Source organism: Trifolium pratense, linkage group LG1 (assembly GCF_020283565.1).
Source record: "Trifolium pratense cultivar HEN17-A07 linkage group LG1, ARS_RC_1.1, whole genome shotgun sequence".
NCBI classification, from domain to species: Eukaryota; Viridiplantae; Streptophyta; class Magnoliopsida; order Fabales; family Fabaceae; genus Trifolium; species Trifolium pratense.
In genome coordinates, this window is record NC_060059.1 from 42,242,292 (window position 1) to 42,259,683 (window position 17,392).

The window sequence follows — 17,392 nt, forward strand, 5'->3', positions numbered from 1 at the left end:
TTTGATTAAGGGTGGATATCATATAATTATATTATTGTTGTTCCAAGATTTATCACTTTATTCACATTAAAGGGTGAATTTCTAACAGATAGACTACTTGATAAAAAGAAATCACTTTTGAATAACCTTAAATTCTCGAATCATGATCCAACACGCTCAAATCAATGAAGGTTTTGGCAGAGTTTAATTAGAGGTTTAACCTGAATTGAGAATACATTTTTTTACAAGATTAGAGATCTTTTATAGTTGACATGTAAGGAACACTGAATTCTCTAATGTTTATTTTGTTAATTGGATCATGTGATTTGATCAAGCAAATTAATATGGTGCACTGCTAAATTCGACATAGCTTATTAAGTTAAATCATAGATCTTTAGTGAATTGGGCTTTAATCCGGTCTGAAATAAAGAGAAGAAAATATAGCAATAAATAAATTGAAGAACAAAAGTTACATGAATTTTTAGAGGTGAAAGGACGATTCCCAAACTAAACTAAGGGCACCCACCAACATACATTGTCACACAAAGACTAATTGAAGTTATCTTTTGCTCCATACTATTTGAGAAGGTGAATTGGAATCTTTGGAGTGAGGGGAAAAGTTGAGGCAAAATCTTACAAAGCTGACAAAGAAGATTCTATGTTGTGGATTATTTTGAATCATCAATTACATAGTAGAAAACACATGATGGTGTGAGCATTTGTGCTTCCTCAAGTCTTTAATATTAAAAAAAAGTCTTTTTTAGGTTTATTAAAAAACATTTACAAATGTCATAGCTGAGTTGATTGGAAAATCTTACATCGCTCGCAAGATGGTCTGAATATGTGTTTATAAGTTAGAGGCAAGCCGATTTTGTAGAGTTGTGTTAGGCTCAATACCCAATTCTAAGATAGTATCAGATTCCTCACTTTACAAGCCGGTTTTGTACTCAATTCTAAGAGTGATTAATCAACGGTTCGGTTGAATTGGTTGGAACTTTGCATGCTCAATTAGTCTCATGTTAGTTCTATTTCTCCTGCAGATATTTATTTCCAGCTTTAGATCATCGTAATAACATTCATGTAACTCCTCTTGTAGATCATTAGCTCTGTTTTCTGTTTCTACCAATAACAATTGTGTTCCTGATATACTAGTAATTTGGATATTTAGCACTATAAATTAGGTCATCCATTGAAGACTTTTTTGCAACAATATACATATTTTCTATATTCCCTATAATAAAAAATGGCCATGAGAAAGCATGTCCAGACAATCAACACGTTTTTATACCGTTTTCATTTGACATTTTTGGCTTTCTAGCACCAGAGGCTGTAAACCTTTCAAACAGAGTTCAAAAGGTCATGCATAGTAATGTTGTGTCGTCTAGGTCGATGAATGTAGTTTTTCAAAGATTGAGTTTTACTATCCAAAAAGATTTAGCGGCGCAGCTTGTTGTCCGTCTACCTTTTATTAATATGTAATTATTATAATTATAAGTTATATTGAATCTTTAAAACTTATATTTACACATAAATAATGGCATTATTCTAAAAAAAAAAATGTAAATTCTAAATTACTCTTTCCTAAAAACATTATACATAGTTTCACCTATTGTTAGGTGAAACTTTTGTACATTTTATTATTATCTATGAGACTCACATGATTTCATTCAATATTATAAAAGTATTGAGAAATTTGGGACATGAGTTTCAGTCTTAAGTCTATACTATTAAGAAATGAACACTAATTGAGTGAGGGACTAGGGATTACTATACTATATAATTTTATTGATGGTTTCTCAAGATGGAATACATATATATATATATATATATATGACCCGAATATTCAATGAAGGTATTTAAATTAGTTTTATAGAACGATGGTTCATTTTTTATTTTATTTCTTTTATTAGAGAAACTATGATTTGGCAAAATAGATAGCAAATAAATAATAAGTACCTTATTTAAGTTATCATATTATCATTTACTATTGGCTAGTTTAAGGGTCATAATTTTACATTATTGGAACAAAATGTATATGAGTTGTATAAATATTACATAGTATTATACAACCCCTAACAAAACTCAAAAAATGAGTTCCTTATAAAATGATCATTGTGGATACCCTTGGCATAACAAAATTATTTTAGGGAAGCCAATAATAAAATTCTTGAGTTGAGAGCTTTATAAATCATAACTACGAAAATTCACTTTTAGGAAATTGGATGTTCCTTTTGCACCCCACCTTGGGCGTTGTATAGTCTTTTTAGTCAATGGACCGGACACTTCATTCTTAATTTTTCATGTCTTGGCCCAATTAATTAAGCAGTTGTAAATTTTATTGAAGGAAATAAAAACTTTTTTTTTTGTCGATAGATGATGATTATCAAAAACTTACGTACACAATTGTGAGGTTCCGAATTTAAGGTAAATTCTAATATTGATCACTTCATTAAGTGGTCTTTGGTGAATTAGTTATGAATAACATTATAACGAATATGAATTTTACAAAATTCACCGTTGGATTGAAAATTTATATCATATAGATCACTCATATAAAAATTTAGAAAAATTGAAAATCATTTGATATGTTATTGTGACCCATCAAGATTAACGGTTTATTAAATACTATAAATCTTGATGGTCTCAAAATAAACATATTTTTCATTATAATGTGTTGTAAAATAATTTATTTTCATTATTAAGGAGCATATATTTTTTAGCATATATTAAATTATAAAGTTTTTAAGAGAATCAAAATAAACATATTTTTCAATTTTGTTTTAAACAGCCAATATTAATAATTATTATTGTTACTTTGTTGTTGGTGAAAATCAAACCTCCTAACTCATTCATTTAAATCAACAACTTGTAGTGTATATAAGTTGTTTTCTTTTTATCTGTGTGGAAGGAATATAAGTTGCTTCTTAATCCTTCTTTCCTAAAATTGACTACAACATTTAATAAATGAGTGATAGCAACAACTTGACAAAAAAAATTAAAATAAGAATGAAGGAGAGAAACATACAAACAAACTTTGAATATAGATGATATTTTTTCTCTCATCTTGATAACTTTATTGTCAGATGCGAACGTAAAACAAATATGGGAATTGATAACTTGCAAGAAAACAACAATTATTAGAGTCAATCCACCAGTTACACTTTGCGTCGAATTGTGTGTTTTTTGTCGATTCAAACTGCACTAATGCTGAATATCACGAATTTTGCATCACGACCCCTTCGCGAAAGTGGGTTATTGAAACACGTAACATTAATATACACGGCATCTACCGTGATTTCCACCAAAGTCCCTATTTGATTGGAGGAATTGCTATTCGTGAAGCATTCGGGACAAATTCCTTCGCACTAAATAGCATCACTCTTCAAACTGTATTCTTTCTTAGTTCAAGTTTCAAATTTCAAACTATACTATAGTGGTAAAAAATATTATGAAATATATTTAAAAATGATTAACAAAAATAGTGAAATATTGCAACTCATTAATCATTGATTGAGTGAAAATACTTACTGTAAAAAAAGTTGAGTGTAACTGGAGACCATTCTTGTTTCAAAGCATTTTTTTGAAATTACTTACAAAAAATTGCTATGTTCTAAAGAGTGATGATGTTGGTCGAAAACATGATTGTTGTTGCTCCATTGGGGGCAACACCAATGCAATAATTACTTGTTTCAAGCAATCGATAGATCGATCATGGAGACCATTCTTGTTCGTAACACAATCAAAGCTCCATAAGTATAAAGTATCGAGGTTTCACAAAGGTCAAACACACTCACTCGTAGACTTTGCTCGAAGAATTTGAGATTCTAGCTATAAAGGAAGAGGAATTTGCAATTTGCTAGAACATTGGCTATGGCCAATAAAATGACAGCTCAATGTGAGACATTAGATCAAGTTATGATTGTTGAAAACATCTAGAGATACATGAAGGCCGAATTTGACCATGTTATCTGCTCTATTAAAGAATCCATTGATGTCACAACGTAGGGTATTGATGAACTCCAAAGCATCTGGTTAGTTCATGATAAACACATTGACATACACAAGGAGATGGAGCAAGCTCTCAAAGGTTTCCAATGCAGGAGGAATAAATGATTTTGGTAGAGGTTGTGGTCGAAGATGAGGGCGAGGAGACAAAATAAGGAGCGTGTTGGGTGATATAATTCTCAAAGATGTATATGAATTCTCTCCTACTTCCTCTGTTCTATTTTATAAGATCTAATTTGACCAAATCCACTATTTATATGTCTTGTTTTGACTGTATTTTTCTAAAAGTATATAAATGTAAATATTATCATATAAGATATTATTTGATTTGTTTCGATGAATATTTTCAAAATATCAAATTTTTGTAATTTTTTCTAATAGACAATTAAAGATATTCAATCGCAATCAAAATTATGTATTGACATGCATGCAATGGTCAATAAGTTCTTATATTTTAGGACAGATGAAATATTTTTTCCTATTCTCTCTCCCAACTCTTTATCTGTCTCTTAATTTCACTCTCACACTTCCTTACAAAAAATAAAAGATACTCCCTCCGTCCCAAATTATAAGGGAAAATAAAAAAATCACACTTATTAAGAAAAAGTAAAACATGAGAATTTGAAGTATGTTTTTGTGGGTTTTCCTTAGAATAAGTTGCATAGGAAAATGTAAAAACAATTTTTATTGGTTGTTGTTTATTGAGAAAATGAGAGAGAGAAGAAATTAAATGCAATTTGCATTTAATTTTATGAAAATAAGGAAAAAAACATTCTTGAAAATGATTTTTCTCTTATAATTTGAGACAAAAAAAATGGGTTTTTTTCCCTTATAATTTGGGACGGAGGGAGTAATATATATATATATATATATATATATAGAGGAGGGTTATATTGACTCCAAGAGTAACTCTTTTGAGTTACTCCACATCCTAACCTTTTATTTTGTTTTAATCTAATGGACCAATATTAATCATCATTACTAATCATGTGACCTCATGTTTGTTAACTATTTTCACAATATTTATGGATTCCTTTAATTACTCTACATTTCCTTTTATTCTATCAAAAGTATTATTTATTTATTTTTTTAAAGTCACTAGGTTTGGTCTATTGATGATGTATTTGGGTAGTACGTTATAGGTCTTGTGTTTGATTCACGGTCATCGTAAACCAAAAAAAAAGTCTTTTTTTTTTCGAAAAAAATAAATCATTATTTTCTTTTCCATTGATTATCATAAAATCATTCACCATTTCTTTTTATTTATCAACCAAAAAAACCAAAAGAAATTCATGATTGCAGTACGTCCTAGTGTAAGATCAAAGTAATTTTTTTTTTATGCAAGAGATCAAGATCAAAGTAAATTGGAAGGGGAAAATATCCGATTTATAAAAAAAAAAATAAGAAGAAAAAAATGTGGGTAAAAACAGCACCAATTTGCTCTTTTTTTTTTGTTAGAAAAAATATACACAAAATAAAAAATCAGTCTCGCAGAGGGATTTTTTTTCTCTTTCTGTTTTTGTTTTTACTAATAATTAATTTTGGATTCTTGTATTAATATTTTAGGAAAAAATGAATATACATAAAGTAATAAATGGAAACCATAAATTGAAATAAATAAAATAAAATGGAATCCATAAATATTGTGAGAATAGTTAAGAAACATGAGGTCACATAATTACTAATGATGATTAATATTGGTCCATTAGATTAAAACAAAATAAAGGGTTAGGATGTGGAGTAACTCTTTTGAGTTACTCTTGGAGTCAATATAACCCTCCTCATATATATATATATATATATATATATATATATATATATATATATATATATATAGAGAGAGAGAGAGAGAGAGAGAGAGAGAGAGAGAATAAATTTAAGAGTGGGGTACAAAGTTAGCGAGGGAATGAGAGAAAAAAGAATGAGATGATCCAATTTAATTTTGGATATGAGGAGAATATCTAATACACCGAATTTGATGAAAAGGAAGAAATGTTTCTCATGACTCAAAAAAGTATTAACACGAGTGTAAAAGAAACTCTGTCGAATTGGTGTGATGACTCCAAGATGTCAATAATGGGGAAACAAAATTGAAGCTTCATGTTGGTTGGTCAATTTGTTAATACTCAAGAACATAGAATCATTTTTTCAGATCGAATTGATATCACCTTAAACATTGATTTTCAGATGTATATTCGAACACAAATTATAAGTAATTGAAATAAAGTACTATAATATATGTGATGGCCATGTAAAATAAATTAATTTTTTTTTTGTCCAAGTTAGCGTGGCTAGAATTTCACAAAACAAAAATATTAGTATAAGGTTTTTTTTGACAAATTATATTTCCTACATTTTTGGGTAAGTTGGAAAGAAATTTGGATGACAATATCAATGTCCACATGTAGATATTTTATAGAGGAGTGCACTCACAAGTTGCAGAAAAATCCACCATTAATAAAAAGACACGTGTTACAATCGCAATGGATATTTATCTTATTAAATAGTACCCTTTCCATAATCATCTCAATCTAACCCAATCCACTTTTTCAGTTATCTCCCAACCAACCCACCACCATGGATCGCCGTTTCCTCTTAGCCCTTTTCCTCTTCGCCGCCGTAGCAACCGCCACAACCGACGACACCACCTCCGACGATCTTATCATCCGTCAAGTCGTCGATAACGCAGAAGATCACTTACTAAACGCAGAACATCACTTCTCTTCCTTCAAGTCAAAGTTCAGCAAAAGCTACGCAACACAAGAGGAACACGATTACCGATTCGGAGTTTTCAAATCGAATATCATCAAAGCTAAGCTTCATCAGAAGCTTGATCCTTCCGCTGAACACGGAATCACTAAATTTTCCGATTTAACGGCGTCTGAGTTCCGTCAGTTTCTTGGACTTAAGAAAGGTCTCCGTTTACCTGCTCACGCTCAGAAAGCTCCGATCCTCCCTACCAACAACCTTCCAGAAGATTTCGATTGGCGCGAGAAAGGCGCTGTTACTCCGGTCAAGAATCAGGCATGTATTACTAAATTATACTAATTAATTAGTTAATTATCGATTAATAATCAATAATTAATCCTAATGATAGTAGTTTTTTGATGATTTGGTTTGATTAGGGTTCTTGCGGTTCATGTTGGGCGTTTAGTACAACCGGAGCGTTGGAAGGAGCACACTATTTGGCTACTGGAAAGCTAGAGAGTCTTAGTGAGCAACAGCTTGTGGATTGTGATCATGTGGTTAGTTTCTTTCTTTGGATTATTTTTGTTTTTTTATTTAATTTTAATTTTTTAGCTCTTTTTTCATTTGATGTATATGGTTTGTGGTGATTATTTGTTTTGTTTAACCTAATTCATGAATCTGAGTTGAACCAATAATTGGTTCAGATTTTTTTTCCCAGATACTATGTTCTATTTTTTTGTCTTATTGGTTAATTTTTTCATATATTTTGTACAAGGTTATTAATTAATTAATTAATTAATTTGTCTGTTTAATTATTTAGTTATTTATTTACTTATATTTATATATGGATTACAAACCCGGTGAACTGAATTGAACTAAACATCTTGGGTTGAGTTGGTTACTTGGTTATGATGAAATAATTTCCTAACCAAAGAAGATTAATTGATTTTTTTATTGATTTGGAAATGGTAAACGTACTTTATTTTTTTATATTTTTTTTACTTCTTAAAGAATGATTTTTTAAAAAGAAAATTATTTAAGTGCTGAGAATTCTATGATTATAAGTTTAACTGATATGGGCATGTGCTTTTTAAAAAAATAATTGTGTTCCGATATGGAATAAGAGTTGAATCACTTGGTTTTAGAGGAATGTTTAATGCTTCTAGCTGCCTCAATGAGAGGGTGCATGAGCAAACACATTGCACACTCCGATTTCAAAGTGAGGCAGTTTAGAAGCACTTTCATTTTTATAGTAGTTAGAGTCTGAGAAAGACTTGCAGACATATTCTTAATAAGTTGATATCAAAGAATATTGATTTTCTTATTTTGATTGTTTTGGTTAATTTTATAGTAACATACAAGTGTATTCATGTCTTTAACTTTGATATGTGTCCATGTTTCCTGTATTCCCATATGTAGTCCATTTTCCTAAGGCAATGTATATAATTATGAATATTGGCTCTATATCTTGCAGTGTGATCCAGAGGAATATAACTCGTGTGACTCGGGCTGTAATGGTGGATTGATGAACAATGCTTTTGAATACATACTCCAGTCTGGAGGAGTAGTGGCAGAAAAGGATTATCCTTACACCGGAAGAGATGGCACTTGCAAATTTGACAAAAGCAAGGTTGTTTCTTCCGTATCTAATTTTAGTGTGGTTTCTCTAGATGAAGAGCAAATTGCTGCAAATCTAGTAAAGAATGGCCCCCTTGCAAGTAAGTTATTGTTTTTCACAAAAGAATTGTAGATATATCTGTTTGATCATCTCCAATTTTCAAGATACAGATTGTATGGTGAATAAATTATAGAATACTGATTTATGCTTTGTTCTGTGCAGTTGGTATTAATGCTGCCTGGATGCAGACCTATATGAGTGGTGTCTCATGCCCATACATCTGTGCCAAAGGACGTTTGGATCATGGGGTTCTTCTAGTTGGTTTTGGAAAAGCCGGTTATGCTCCCATTCGATTGAAGGAAAAGCCTTATTGGATCATCAAGAATTCATGGGGGGAGAACTGGGGAGAGGAGGGATATTACAAGATCTGCAGAGGCCGAAATGTATGTGGAGTGGATTCGATGGTCTCAACTGTAGCTGCAGCTCAAATCAACCATTGAATACAGGGATGCTGATTCTGGTGGGGTCTCATCTAATGCATCATTAAGCTAGTTGAATTTGTGTAAATATATTATCATGAAGTTGCGAATCTATCTTCTGATTCTGGCAAAAACTATTTCCACATAGTATCAGGAAATTGCCACAGCCATGTTACTATTTATGTAGTTGGTAGTAATTATGTATGCTTGTTATTCCAGTGATGTTTATCCATAGCCATTGCAACATGGCAGATACATGAATTGGAAAATAATTAGTATAATCTTTATATCTTCTACTAGTTTATGGAACATGTGAATTATCAGTTTAGTGTGACTGTGATAAGAGTGGTGCTTCCCACACTCTCAATGTCAGTTCTTATAATAGTGCAGTGCTACATGAATGCGTAAATGTTATCTTCTTCCCGAACGATTATATCTTACCAGGCTTTTAGTCCATTGATCAGTCACAAAAGTTTGTATCTGAAAACTAGTTTTCAAGCTATGTATCAGGCGAACTTCAAAAAACATAACTGTGTGATTAGTAGTCCATGTTTTCGGTACAACATTAAGTGTAACACACCTCAAACTATTAGATGACTCAATGGCTGAATCTTATCATGGTCTCTTAAACTCCAGGCTTTTTTACTTTTTTTTGTTGTTGTCAATAATAAGGAGTATACGGGAAGAATGCGGGGAGTATAAACTCCCATGATATCACCTAAGCACAAGTGTTCAACACTAATAAGAGGATCATAAAAGTAACTAATTCTTTGCATCGAACACCCCAAAGAAGCCAAGGCATCGGCAACTTTATTAGATTCTCTCTTGGTAAACATGACGAGCACGAACATTCCAATCCTCGTGAAGCATACATCAGCTCCGACACAACAAAACTCTACCCATAGTGCTGCCAACTGCATTCCCATTCAAGCTCCGGACCACCACAAGAGAATCAACTTGCAATTTTATATTACCGTAACCTCTCCTACCACCAGAGAATCAACTTGCAGGCTTTTTTACTGTATTTCCTTAATGAAACTACAACTAGAACGACCAACAAGAAGAGGTAACATTGTCAGCCTATAGTTTCAAGAAGGGCGTCATTTTCAACTCAAACGTTGCACTGTACAGCTACAAATGAGTGGCATGCAGGGAAGTTTCTTATGCAACAATTACTATCTGGGAAGTACTTTTAACCTTGGTGGTTTTTTTTTTCCTTCATGTAACTCTCCCCATTTAGAGATGCATTTCTTAGAATAAAGATACAACTTCAAGGCCCGTCCACAAGAAGCATAAAGTTAAACATATAACGAATCAAGTAGCTATTGTGAAAAAAATACATTATCTTTCAACAGAAAAAAAAAGAAAGAACAGAGAACACACTTGACAACATTGAATGAATTTGACAGAAAGTACCAAAAACTGAAGAAAATTAATATAAAGCAAGGATACAGTCTTTTATTCGGAATGAGACTTGTAATGAAGAAACTTGATCTTTGAATAAGAAATCATCTAGTTGTCGACATGACAACAGAGAAAGAATATTGATATGTAGTTCCAATTTGGAATATACTTACTTTTATGAGAATCCAATTTGGAATATGAAACATCAATGATGTGTCTATACATAAAATGACTAAAGTCTACATGAGAGAATCAAATGGAGATATTGGTTGAAATGCAAGTATGTTCGGTTTTTCTTTTGGGTAAACCATGTATCCCATAAGCACAACTGCAGAGACTAATCTCTCAAGTTTTTGAAAATTTTCTCATCTCATCCACTCACTTTCTCCCCTACCTCCTAGCAATTCGGAAAACGTTTTCCGAATTTTTTAATGTAAATTTTACACTAGAAAAACAGTTCAGAACGTATTTTTCGAATTTTTTTTCACGCTAGGGAAATAGGCGAGAAAGTGAGTGGGTGAGATGAGAAAATTTCACACTTTTGTTAGTTCCTACTTCTTTTATTGGGTTAAATTACCCTAGACTAATGCTTTGAAAACCACCTTTTTGTTACTCCGTTAATTTTTTTAAAAAAATTACAAGGCCCAATCAATTTGGTCCATACAAAAACAATAAATATAGTCTGAACATAAAATTAGCACTGCTTAAATCTTTTATTTTTTGGTCAAAGTACTGCTTAATTCTAATAATGATTTTTTATTAAAAAAAATGAATTTGATAATATTAATAATTATAATAATGGTAAATTAAAAATAAAAAGGAATTGATCTAATATTTTATCAGAATTTACTAAAAATAACAATTGTCTACCCCGAGTACATAGAGATACATATTTTTATTTGGATTAGGTGTAATGTGACTGCATGCAATCACAAGTAACAAGCATCTCTTTCTCAATTATCTGATGAAGAATGACCGATCCAACTTTTAAAACATATTTTGATATTTTTTAAATATCTAAAAAATTAAATTTGAAATTCAAATTGTTTGATCTTGATTAAACAATTGAGATACATAAATTGCATGTAATCACAGAGGAGTTGAGATCTATTTTCTATTATTTCTTTTTTTTTTTGTCTTATTTTTATATTATTTATATTTTTTCTATTATTAAAGTTTTTAAATATTTTGGAGTATATAAAAGATGTTTGAACCCACTTAATGTCACATTTTTTCATTTATATTCTCAAAACTATATAATAATGGAAAAAATAAATATAATAGAAAATGAAGAGGATCTTAACTCATCAAAGAGTGTCGTAACTGTTCACACCCTTAATTTTCATATTAAATACACCTATAACTGAAATTAATTAATTTAGTAAAAAAAATCAAGCTAATTAAGGATAAACTGAGACCAAAACTTTTTCTAAACGAAGAACAAGATTTTCACAAAAGAAACTGTCTTCCAAGTGAGGCCACAAATGCTACCTTAAAAGGGATCCCACATTCCCACTTACCTCTCTTTCTAGAACTCTTTTCTAATTTTTTTAAATTTATTTTTGAAAGGCATTCTCTCTTCCTATCTACATTTGCATTTCAACCGTGAAATAACACGATTTTTTTAAAATATTTCTAAAATATTTTTTTTATAACAATGTCCTACTTTTGCAGAAAATATATGTAATGTCCTATTTTTTGAGATAATTCTACTGTGCCAGTCTTGTTGTATATGGTAACAGTGCAATAAGACTAACGCAATAGGATTCTATAAAAAAAATAGTATATTATAACAATTTTTACAAAAATAGGACATTGTTGTCAATTTTTTTTATTTTAAGGATATTTGAAAGATGCTGTGAATATTTCGAAAAGAGTTCAAAAAGTCATTTATAGCAATGTGGTATCTTGTAGGTCTCAAGATGTAGTGTTCAAAATGATTGGTTTTGCCATCCAGAAAGGATTAGTGGCGCAGCTAAAGGAGTATTAACTAGCTAATAAGTCAATTGCATACTCCTTTAGCAGCTTATTGCCCGTTTGCATTTCATTCAAGTGTAATTATCTTACCTATATAATATCATATTTATAATTATCATAAAAAAAAAATTTGAAAGAAAAAAAATCAGCTAAAACTATATGAATATATTATTAAAAAATTATGAATATCAGCTAATAATGCTTATTAAAAGCTGCAAATCTAGGTTCTAATTAATAATTGTTTATGCAGCTAGCAGAATACATTAATAATTGTTTATTTATGCAGCTAAGCTAGCAGAATACACACTACAAAAAAAAAGGTGATTAGCAACGGTTTTGGGACAGTTTAGCAACGGTTTTTAATTGTTGCAACAGTTTTACCAACAGTTGCCAAACCGTTGCAGATTTGAGCGTTGGTAGCTCAATTAGCGGCAGTTTGAAAAACCGTTACACAAACGGCCACAATAAGTTTAGCAACGGTTTGAAACCGTTGCTATTGATGAAATGAAAAACAAATTTTGAGCCAGTTTTGCAACGGTTTGAAACCGCCGCTATATTATTTTATTTTATTTTTTCTAGTTTTGCAACGGTTTGAAACTGCCGCTAATTATGAAAAAAATTAAAAAAAAAATTATTTTATTTACATTTCATACACAACCATTAATTGTAACAAAAAAAAATACACAACCATTAATACAAAATTTCATAGCAAATTATAAATAAATTCAATTACAAAATATTAACGAAACAAGGTTACCAAAAGTATCGTGGAATTAAACATGTCTTAGTAAAACTAAAGAATGTTACTGCCAAAACACTAGCCTAACCAAAGCTAAACAAACTGAGGCCTGCAAAACTAAAAATGCGACTACCGAAAAACACTATGTCTAACCAAAGCTAAACAAACTGAGGCCTGCAAAACTAAAAATATGACTACCCAAAAACACAGTCTAACCAAAGCTAAGCAAACCGAGACCTGCAAACAGAAGCCAAAAACCAAATAGCACCAGCCCCTCAACAGAGATCCCTGAAACCACACACACCTGCACATAGTGATAGACACAACAAAAGTGAAGTACAAAATCAACATTGCAGCCTCATATATCAAATAAACATAGCTGATTACAAGGTTACTTGTTTACATTATCAAAAGTCCAGAACCATTTTTATAATCTCAGAGCCATTTTGAATTCATTTTATAAACAAGAGTTAATGTCTTTACAGAGCATAACATAAATGTTATTAATGTATTAAACTTACTTGTAAAGTGTTTCTGCAACATTTCCTCTATAGAGATCACAAATTTGCTACAAGTTCTGCAACATAAGCAACACTAGATAAACTAGAGGTAAACAATTCCTAAAATTATTACTATTACAATAATCACAAAACAATTAGAAAATTCTGAAGCTACCAAGCAGCAATAGCAACAAAACCTCAAGCAAGAACATTGCATCTAAACTTTAGTTTTAGCCTTTCAAACTAAGTGGTGGTGTCATTTGAGTATAAACTTCATATGTTTCCTTATCAACCTTATCATCAAAGCATAACATACATATATAAGGATTAAAATTTGAAGTTGAAATGAATACTTGAAGATAAAAAGCAAGAAGGAAAAGTAGTAAACAAAGAAAGAAGGCTACTCACATGTAGTATCACATTTTGACTTGACAATGATGAGAGCGACCATCGTCGGTGAAGTTACTGACATAATTATAAGTTTGTGCTATCAAATAACATCTGCATAATTATATAAGAACCAATACGAAACTAGAATTAAAAAACACTGCTAGACACCAAAATCCACAGCTGACAAAGACAACGCCCTATGTAGCAAACAAGGTGCAGCATTTGATTCAAAAGACCAAAGTACTTATTTAAGAAAAAGAAAAAATAGTGTTATAGCATTTGATTCAGCTTGCAATTAATCACAACATTAGGACTTAAAAGGTCCATTTACATGGCATCTATTTGGAAGTAATCACAACATTAGGACCTAAAAAGGGCATTTACTTGAATCTGCAAGTACTTAACATAGCCATGTAAATCCATAAAAATATTTAATTTAAAATACAAAATGTATAAGCATTGTGTAGAAGAAGATTGGATTATGCATTTGCATCAAAAGTTGAATTGTGCACTTTGCACTTTGTTATTTTGTGGGATCAAAATTCTAATTTAATCAAAAGTAGTTTTAATTTTAACTTACCTTGTTTTGAGCTGAGCTTGTATTCCAATGTGCTTTTCACTGCTACTTGATGAAGGGGTAACCGAGCATATGAGCTACATTTCAATACCAATAAATTATCATAATTTCTTATTCATTTAAATAGCATTTGTGCCATAGAGTTGTATTATGAAATTTAATTTTTACAAATGAATATGTGAAGACAGTTATCTACAGATAGAAGCCTTACACACACACCTCAATGACCACTGATATTAACAAGTAACAACATCAAGTGGTGATATGATAATATGTAGGTGCAACAAATGCCTCCTTGATTACCATATCTGAAACAATTTTTCACTAGAGCAAATGAGATTCACATGATTAAAACATTATGCATAGGTTTCATGATGATATACTTTCAAAACTAACATGTTATTGAAGCACAAAGTAACAGGTTTTGAGACTAGCATTCCCTAAAATAAGTCATAACATTATGACCTATACTACTCAATTTTAACAGATTCAAGAATTATAAATATGTGACTAACTTAATCATATCAGTGACGAACATAGAGAAATAGAAAGACATAAAGTGATGAATATGTACTAGTTTTAGCTTTAACAAGTTATGTCCAAAATAAACAACAAAGGAACAGAACAGTCACGTGAATTAGTGAGTAATTCCAAACCAAGAATCTTGAATCTAAACAAACAAGACCAGTCCTATATTAAGAGAAAAAGGTCCACAAGAGTTTACCATGTTGAGATTTAGAGATTACAAACACAAGAAGAAAATGAATTCTCATGAATGAGCAAGATTAAGAACTTTGTGTCTATATTCTTAATGGACTTCAGAAGAGATTGACATATGAATGCACAAGGATTTGACATTTCTTAATTTTCAAAACAGCCACATTTACACAATCATGGGACAACAATTCAGATTTCATGATATTATCCTGAGAAAAATAGCACTGATCTTGTTCCTAAAGAAGCAACATTAAGTTCATAACAGTCATAAACTAAACCACTTAGCTTCTAGGCCAATTCCTACTTAACATTTATGTGATTATTGAAAATAATGCAATCATGGAACAAGGTTAAGAACCAATGGAAGAGGAATTGCGACTAAAAATTAACCATGGTTCAATAGCAGGTTGAGTTCCATACCTATGTTCAGTACCCCCCCCCCCCCCCCCCCCCCACTAATCAAAGTTAGCAAATTAAGAGTTACATAATTCATGTGATAGGTGAGAGTATTGCCAATCAGTTCTAACATGCACATAAGTAAGATGAGTTTCAATAAATGATCAAAACTAAGAATCTTATAGAAACATCATCAAGAGAACTCATAAGCAATCCAAAGTTGAACATATTAACAATGTAAACTCTTAAAATAGCATGGCAGCAACATGATAAAAAAAATACATTTAACCTTCAAGTTCAAAGAAAACAGTCCCTGATTTTTGCGCTGAAAGAAAACAATGAGTTCTAAGTTTTGATCAATCAAGAATTCAAATCACATTACTTTTGTGTTCAACTTAATACCAACAAAATTTATTAGTCACTCAAGCTTTATCAAAATCACACAAAAGTCTGTGACATTTCACTATGCTAAATAGTTCCAGAAAAACTTGATTTAGACTAGAACTCTCACTTCCTATGGTTACAGAACCACACAAACAAGACAGAGCAAACACAAGGACAATAAACAAACTCTGTTTGACACAAGGAAATTCATATCTCAAATTCAATCAAACTTTCCCAAAGACAATGCTGGCGGAGTTTCCCAAATTCATATCAAAGAAATTCATACCAAGCATTCCAGGATAAGACTAAACTAACTCAACAAATAAATCAATATTTCCCAAACTCAATCAATCAATTAAAGAAACAAATCAAAATTTTCCAAAAACCTAAAACCTAGAAAAATTATAGAATTCTCAGTATCAACAATTCATATCAAACTTTCATCACCTGAGATTAAAATACAAGTCGAGTCGTGTTGAGCAGAGAAGGGTAAGAGATTCGACGTCAAGAAGAGACAGAGAAAAGGGGGAGAACGACGACCGGTGGGTGACGAGTGAGTGGTTCGGTCGAGCTTTTTGGTGAGTGGTGGTGGTGGACTGGTCTGGTCGCTTGAGCAGAGAGAGACGCACGAAGAAGATGAAAGGGTTCGCGAGTCTGAAGCTTTCTTTCTGAATGAATGAAGGAAAAAGCCAAATAATAAAAAAAAATAGAACGGTTTACTGTTTTTTTCTCTTTACAACCAAAACCGTTGGTAAACCAAAATAAACTGCCGGTTCACTAAAACCACACCGACAGTTTACCAAAACTGTTGCTGTTATTTTTTTGTTTTTATATTAGCAATAGTTCTACAAAACTGTTGCTATCTATGTGTTGCAAATAACAATTTTTTTTGTAGTGACACTTATGTCTCTCTCATTTGCACAACTCACATGCACTTTCTAAATAGCTAGCTAGATACAGTAACAAGTCCTGTGAGAGGCTTGTTTATTTTAGGACCACTGTATGTGTAGCTGAGCAGGTAACAAGCAGAGGAAAAAAACAGCTTGCTGGCAAACTAAGGGCCAACATCTATATTCCCTTCTATTCTTTGCACAAACCCTATCTAGCCTGTGACCATCATATCAAAACCCTAGTTTCTCTCTCACTTCTCTAGTTCAAACTTCAAAGAATCTGGGAACTTTTAACTATTCATCAGAACTACTTACATTGAAAGATCAAGTACCCTTAAATAAAGAATTTTTCAGTTCTCTAGTTGAAAAAGGACTAATGAATCGATTGTACATAGTTCTGAACTTAACTTTCAATAATTAGAGTCATGAGGACAAATTAGTTTCTAAGTTAATTTTGAATGTTATTTATTTTTGGTTACCATGATATTGAGACGAAAATTCTACTGTCGTTAGCGATTACTAATCTCCGTCGAGGAACTTGTGGGGTAAGCAAGGCGAGTTCTCCCCCTCTCGACCGAATTTTCTCCTTACGCATGAGTTAGGAATCGAACCCCCTGACAACATAATTAAGAGACCAAGACTGTTACCA

The 17,392-nt window shown here is 31.5% G+C and overlaps 1 protein-coding gene and 1 long non-coding RNA gene across 5 annotated transcripts; one reads left to right on the forward strand and one right to left on the reverse strand.

Annotated features, from left to right (window-relative positions):
• The first annotated feature begins 6,222 nt into the window (after positions 1-6,222).
• Positions 6,223-9,050, forward strand: LOC123886845 (cysteine proteinase 15A). Its single transcript, XM_045936124.1, has 4 exons — positions 6,223-7,008; positions 7,110-7,229; positions 8,147-8,390; positions 8,513-9,050. The coding sequence occupies exons 1-4, from the start codon at positions 6,562-6,564 to the stop codon at positions 8,788-8,790; spliced, it is 1,089 nt and encodes a 362-aa protein (XP_045792080.1). The 5' UTR covers positions 6,223-6,561; the 3' UTR covers positions 8,791-9,050.
• Positions 9,051-12,836: 3,786 nt separating this feature from the next.
• LOC123886851 lies at positions 12,837-16,548 on the reverse strand. Of its 4 annotated transcripts, none has more exons than XR_006801303.1 (6): positions 16,301-16,548; positions 14,576-14,664; positions 14,360-14,433; positions 13,798-13,890; positions 13,411-13,466; positions 12,837-13,193 (listed from the first exon to the last, which is right to left on the reverse strand). It is a non-coding gene; the product is annotated as an uncharacterized LOC123886851 (long non-coding RNA). The 4 variants fall into 4 exon arrangements; XR_006801304.1 differs by having other exon boundaries at positions 13,411-13,682; XR_006801305.1 differs by having other exon boundaries at positions 13,411-13,890; positions 14,568-14,664.
• Between the last annotated feature and the right edge of the window lie 844 nt (positions 16,549-17,392).